The sequence below is a fragment of the Neoarius graeffei genome, chromosome 6 (genome assembly GCF_027579695.1).
Source record: "Neoarius graeffei isolate fNeoGra1 chromosome 6, fNeoGra1.pri, whole genome shotgun sequence".
NCBI lineage: Eukaryota > Metazoa > Chordata > Actinopteri > Siluriformes > Ariidae > Neoarius > Neoarius graeffei.
Window position 1 is genome coordinate 90,379,034 of NC_083574.1, and position 6,416 is coordinate 90,385,449.

The following is a 6,416-nucleotide window of genomic DNA, read 5'->3' on the forward strand; positions in this document are numbered from 1 at the left end:
GTTCAAATTGTTTTGTATATAGTTTATAATGTTGTTGTGTGATATTAATGATAATATTGTGGGAAAACTACTTTGCACGGACGTTCATTTAATTTATTCTATCGTTATTTTGTTTGTTCTATTTTTGTGTATTTCATTTATTTATCTGTTTGTCTAGTTGTATCTATTTTTCTAATAATAATATATTTTTTGCATTAATAGTTTGTTTTTTCCTATTAAAATAATCTTGTGTTCTTGTTATAACTTTATCTATTTATCTGACTGTTTAGTTGTATCTATTTTTGTTACAATTTCAATATTTTTAATATAGAAAGTTTGTTTTTTTCTATTAAAATGTTCTTGTGTGATAACTAGTTCTTGTGTTATATTTATTGGAGTTTTATCTATTTTGTATCTCAGACTTAAATATTTTTGTAAAACAAGTGTTTTTCTATAAAATATTCTTGCGTTCTTGATAACTATGTTCTTGAGTGGGTTCTTTTTTTTTACAGAAAAGCCGTTCTGCATGGACATTCATTGAAGCCCTCATTGTTTTTTAATGGTTATTTATGAGTGTTTAGGGGTTACAATAATGTAAGTCTAGGTTGCTTTATATAAAAGATATGTCCAGAAATATTGATGTCACTGTCTAAGCAGAGGGATCTGGCTTCTTTAGACGCTGTCTTCTTTAAACTGAATAAATATTTAAAAAGAGCCAAATGAGCCAGTCTTTTGAACGGCTCTTTTCAAAGAATGGATCACAAAGATGCGGATCCCATCAAAGAGCCATAAATCCCATCTCTAATCTGCGCTCCGATATCGCACGGGTCATCCAGGTACGCTGGCATTGTCTCTAGAGGAAATGTCGGTGGAGAGGTGGTGTTTAAAAAGGGTGTGGTTAATCGGAAACCTCAGGTTAACCAAGAACATAACCTGAGACGAGCAGGTTTGAGATGCAGCGTAAATTGCCATGGCAGCATACCTCGGTTTGAACATAGCCAACTTTCGTAGTATGGGTTAATCGGGAAGTTACGCTGCACGTGATCAAGTTACTCTCAAAGTTACCCTGGTAAGCCAGAAAACCCACTTCGTAGTACAGGGCCCTGGGGCGAGGTATTGTTTTCTGTGGGGTTTATTTGCTTGCTTGTTTGTTTGTTTTGTTAATGATATTACGGGGAAAACGGCTGGACCAATCTTCATAAAACTTTCAGGATATATGGGCATTGGTCTCAAATAGAACTTCCAACATCTTGAGGGTCATCCAGTCAAAGTCCCCAAAAAGGTCAAAATCGTTTTTTTGCGATATCTTCCTTCATATTCATCATAAGTGCTACCAAGTGAGGTTTGTTTTGCCTGGCAACACTTGTTAGTTCTTGTTTTGTTCTTTCCTTTAGAGTCATCCACAGTCAGGCCTGTTTTTGTTTTTTGTTAATTTTTGCCACTTGTTCAAGACTGTTTTCTATTTATGTATTCTATTTTCATTTTCTTTGTTTACCAGCCATGTCCCTTTAAAAGTCTGGTTTTACATGTGCAATAAATACATTTAGACACATTCCTCAGGTGTGATCAATATCTTTTTGGTTGTTGGTTGCCTACTCTTTTCTATTGTTTGATGATAAAAAGTTGCTGGATCCATTTAACCCTAAACCTTAGCCAGGGTACACAGCACTGTGTAAATGAAAAAATAAGCCATCAATCACTTTTGTAATAACCAGTAAAAACCTTTTTCAGATTATGGCAAGTGCTTAGACTGAGCTAGTTATTAAGATGAATAATAAGTAGGAAGTGTTAAGTTACAGTGATTCTTGGCATTTATGATGTGTGTGTGTACAACAGAATGATATATAGAATATCAGCATGTACCTAATGAAGGAAGCATAATTATATTGGAATAAAGAATATGAGAAATGCCAATAAAAACAAAGGGTTAACAAAAAGATATAAAAAAAGGTCATAGTCCACATAACACAACTAAATACCAATACCAATAGGACATCCTGTGCCTTACTGTATCTCTCAGAAGGTTCTCTTTGGTACAAAATATACATAATGGAATTATAAGATGCAGGTAGGTCAAGTATACCCCTGACAAAATAACTACTATGGAAAAATAATAATAATCATAAAAATAAAACCTGATAAAATAGAATAAAGGCCCATTCCTTTTAGAAGCGAAATGCCACTCCTTCTTTGGTTGTGACCCATATGCATAAATACTGTACCATCAATTCTTTCTGTTCAGTTGCTGAGAGATCAGACCTAATATTATAATTTTGTTTCCTTCTCTACAGCTGAATAGCTAGATGGAGTCAATATTTACCATCTTCCATGTGGTAATGGCCATTATCAATTCATATACTGCAGAAGAAACTGCTTGCAGTCTGCATGGAGAGCCTGCATACCCACAACTATGGAAGGATGGTGATATCTTAGTTGGAGGAATTTTCCCATTCCATTTTACGTGGGAGAAGACAGACTTGTCTTATATAGTTATGCCACCAACAATGAAGTGCATGAGGTAAGTAGTGTAAATTTTAAGTGAAATACAGTATTAGAATTAATTACTCATAATACTCACTCTTATTATAGCACTAAATTATTCACAGAATAACGTATGTGTTTCTATCCAATTTTTAACAAGTATTGGATTCAGGGCCTTCCAGTATTCACAGACCTTGATTTATGCAATAGAGGAAATCAACAACAGTTCATCTTTACTTCCTGGGGTCTCACTGGGCTACAAAATCTATGATACCTGTGGTTCTGCAGCACAGGGAGTTAAAGTAGCGATGGCATTTGTGAATGGAAATAAGAACTCCACTTTAGATCAGATCTGCACAAAGCCAGCCCAGGTACAGGCCATAATAGGAGAGACATATTCATCAGTGTCCATGGCTATAGCGAAGAGTATTGGACCTTTCAGCATCCCCTTAGTAAGAATTTATGCATGTTTACTCTGACTATGATTATGTAAGATATTATTTTAAAGGTGAGATGACAGAAAGGCATTTGATAGTTCATTTATAACTCATAATGGCATATGACAGGATCAAAATACTGACTAACTGCAATTCCTGATAAAACTATGTGAATCTAATTTTAGATAAGTTACTATTCTACCTGTGAATGTCTCAGTGATAAAAGGAAATATCCCTCATTTCTGCGCACTATTCCCAGTGATTATTACCAGACCATAGCACTTGCAGAGATGGTCAAGCACTTTGGTTGGACCTGGGTAGGAGCAATAAGAAGAGATGATGACTATGGTAACAGTGGGATGGCTGCATTTATTAAAATTGCAGAACAACTGGGTATATGCTTGGAATATTCACTTCCATTTTTTCGAACATATTCCCAAGAAAAAATCTTGAGAATCGTTGAGCAAATCAAAAGCTCTACATCTCGAGTGATACTAGGATTTGTCACTCCCAGGGAATTTGAGATTTTGCTTCATGTATTTTTTGAATACAACATCACTGGATATCAGTGGGTGGGAACTGAGGGGTGGATTGCTGATCCAGTGGCAGCCACACTGGATAAATACAATATATTGCAAGGAGCCATAGGGCTAGCTATTCCCAAAACAACAGTAACAGGTCTGAAGGATTTCATTCTAGATGTAAAACCACTGAAATCAGTAGGCAGTGCCATTTTTACAAAATTCTGGGAGGCTTTGTTTACTTGTGCATATAGAGGACAGAATAATTCAGGAGATATACCTGTGTGCACAGGTGAAGAAAAACTGTCTGATGTGAAAAACACATTCACTGATATGTCCATGATGCCAATTTTCAGTAATGTGTATAAGGCAGTATATGCCATTGCCCATACACTCCATGAACTTCTTGGCTGCAAACAAACATGCCCTACAAACAAGCAGCCTGATCCTTTCACGGTAAGTTAACAGTATTTTTAAGGCATAGGTATTCTGACTTTCAACTTTGATATACCAAACTGGACGTATTTAAATAAGCAGGTAAAATATTTGATATTTTCAAATGTCCATTTTTTTTCTAAAATATGAACTTCATTTAATCAGTTTCTACAACACCTGAAAAAAGTGCATTTTAAGACAAAAGAAGGTGAATATGTTTACTTTGATGAAAATGGTGATCCCCCAGCAAAATATGAAATAATAAACTGGCAAAAAACTAAAGAACATCAGTATGAATTTGTCACTGTTGGACTTTATGACTCCTCTGTTCCTGCTCAGAATCGATTAGCAGTAAACATGGCCTCGATTGTCTGGGCAAAAAATAGAAATCAAGTGAGTATAAGGACAAAAATTTGATTCATCTCAATTAAATGAATTTTCACAGAATGACTTCATAATGTACATCATATTTTAGGTCAAGTAATCACATTTTCTACTTAAACAAGGTACCAAAATCTGTATGTAGTGATAGTTGCCCCCCTGGCACAAGGAAAGCTGTGCAGAAAGGAAAGCCGATCTGCTGTTTTGACTGCATACCATGTGCTGCTGGAGAAATCAGTAATATGTCAGGTGTGGAATATTCCTAAAGAAGAAAAATATTATACAAAAGTATTATTATTATTATTATTATTATTATTATTTTACTACTCTCAGTAAAATTCTACAAAATATTTTGACAATTCTGTCAACCTGGATTAAAGTGGTAATAGCAAGAATCTTCCTTCATATTTCTGCTGCATGATTTTTTAAAAAAATATTTATTCAAGAAAGCTCATGTCACATAGCATGATTTTCAGTGAGGTCCTGAATTCATTATTATATATTAAAGAAATTCATAATTTCTTCAATATATCTTTTTTTAACTTGTTCTGTGCTTTTTGTCTCTGACTCTATGACAGATTCAGTTGAATGTGAACAATGCGAGCAAGATTACTGGTCAAATGCAATCAAGAATAAATGTGTAAAGAAGGAAATTGAATATTTGTCCTATAAGGAAACTATGGGAATTTTACTAACAGTGGTTTCTATTGTTGGTTCATTTATGACAATACTAACAGCAATCATATTTTTTAAATATAAAAATACACCTATAGTCAAAGCCAACAACTCTGAGCTCAGCTTCCTTCTGCTCTTCTCACTGGCTCTCTGTTTCCTTTGTTCACTTACTTTTATTGGGCAGCCTTCTGAGTGGTCCTGTATGCTGCGCCACACAGCATTTGGGATCACCTTCGTACTCTGCATATCCTGTGTACTGGGGAAAACAATAGTGGTATTAATGGCCTTCAGGGCTACACTTCCAGGGAGCAATGTCATGAAATGGTTTGGGCTTCCACAACAGAGACTCAGTGTTCTTGTCTTCACTCTTATCCAGGTTCTTATTTGTGTGCTTTGGTTGACAATATCCCCTCCTTTCCCCTTCAAAAATCTAAAGCACTATAAGGAAAAGATCATTCTTGAATGCAATTTGGGCTCACACTTAGGTTTCTGGGCTGTGCTGGGTTACATAGGGTTTTTAGCACTTTTATGTTTTATTTTAGCTTTTCTGGCTAGGAAGCTTCCAGATAATTTTAATGAAGCTAAATTCATCACATTCAGCATGCTAATGTTCTCTGCAGTTTGGATTACTTTTATTCCAGCTTATGTAAGTTCACCTGGAAAATTTACTGTAGCTGTGGAAATATTTGCGATTTTAGCATCAAGCTTTGGTTTACTATTCTGTATCTTTCTGCCAAAGTGTTACATAATCATCTTGAAACCAGAGAAAAACACTAAAAAGCAAATCATGGGAAAGGTGTCGGTTGAATAAATTAATAGTGTAAACATTCATAAATAATATGGAAAAATATGACATTTATCATCCACTTAATTTCAAAATTGACTTAAGGTAATTTTTCATTTATATTTTTTGTAATATAATTGAAATAAAATATGGGACAATATACAGTACTGATGTCTGCAAATGTTATGGCTGATATTTTCTAATCTTGTGTCTATTTCTGTTAAACTTTTCAATCAGTGGAAATGGCAATTATGATGGTATACAGATTCTCAGAAATTATTCACAAAGCAATACCATCCAACAAACCACTCATACCATGATACGAAATGAATGGAAATATGTAGCTTCTTATTTCAGTGGATTGATTAAACTATTTGTGTGAACCACGTTTTGGTTTGACTCAGTAGTACCATAGTCATTTAGTTATTTAAGGAACAGCCAATTGTACATTCAGTCTCCAACAGCTGTCCATATTTCACACAGAAAAGACAGCCTAAACAGCAGGATGCAGTACAGTGATCCTTATGGAAGCTGTATGAATGCTTTTCCCTATTAACAATGCATAGCAAAGTTCTGGCATGCAGAGGTAGCATGCATGAACCAGGTCTAAGCAAACCAAGCCAAGGTTAAGCTTTTTTCAGTGTGAACGGGCATGCATTGATATTCTAAGGGAGTTGTTCCAGGCATCATTGCAACACAAGTAGTTGCCTCTTCACAACTGAA

At 35.0% G+C, this 6,416-nt stretch overlaps 1 protein-coding gene across 1 annotated transcript; it reads left to right on the forward strand.

Moving 5' to 3' along the window:
- The first annotated feature begins 2,282 nt into the window (after nucleotides 1-2,282).
- Nucleotides 2,283-5,720, forward strand: LOC132887548 (extracellular calcium-sensing receptor-like). Its single transcript, XM_060923014.1, has 6 exons — nucleotides 2,283-2,497; nucleotides 2,621-2,912; nucleotides 3,083-3,874; nucleotides 4,019-4,246; nucleotides 4,360-4,483; nucleotides 4,813-5,720. The coding sequence occupies exons 1-6, from the start codon at nucleotides 2,283-2,285 to the stop codon at nucleotides 5,718-5,720; spliced, it is 2,559 nt and encodes an 852-aa protein (XP_060778997.1).
- Nucleotides 5,721-6,416: the final 696 nt, after the last annotated feature.

Excerpts from the sequence above, each read along its gene's own strand:
- LOC132887548 (XM_060923014.1), top strand. The coding sequence starts at position 2,283 with ATGGAGTCAATATTTACCATCTTCCATGTGGTAATGGCCATTATCAAT. Across the intron at positions 2,498-2,620 it reads CCAACAATGAAGTGCATGAG|TATTGGATTCAGGGCCTTCC; the intron begins GTAAGTAGTGTA and ends ATTTTTAACAAG. Across the intron at positions 4,247-4,359 it reads GGGCAAAAAATAGAAATCAA|GTACCAAAATCTGTATGTAG; the intron begins GTGAGTATAAGG and ends TACTTAAACAAG.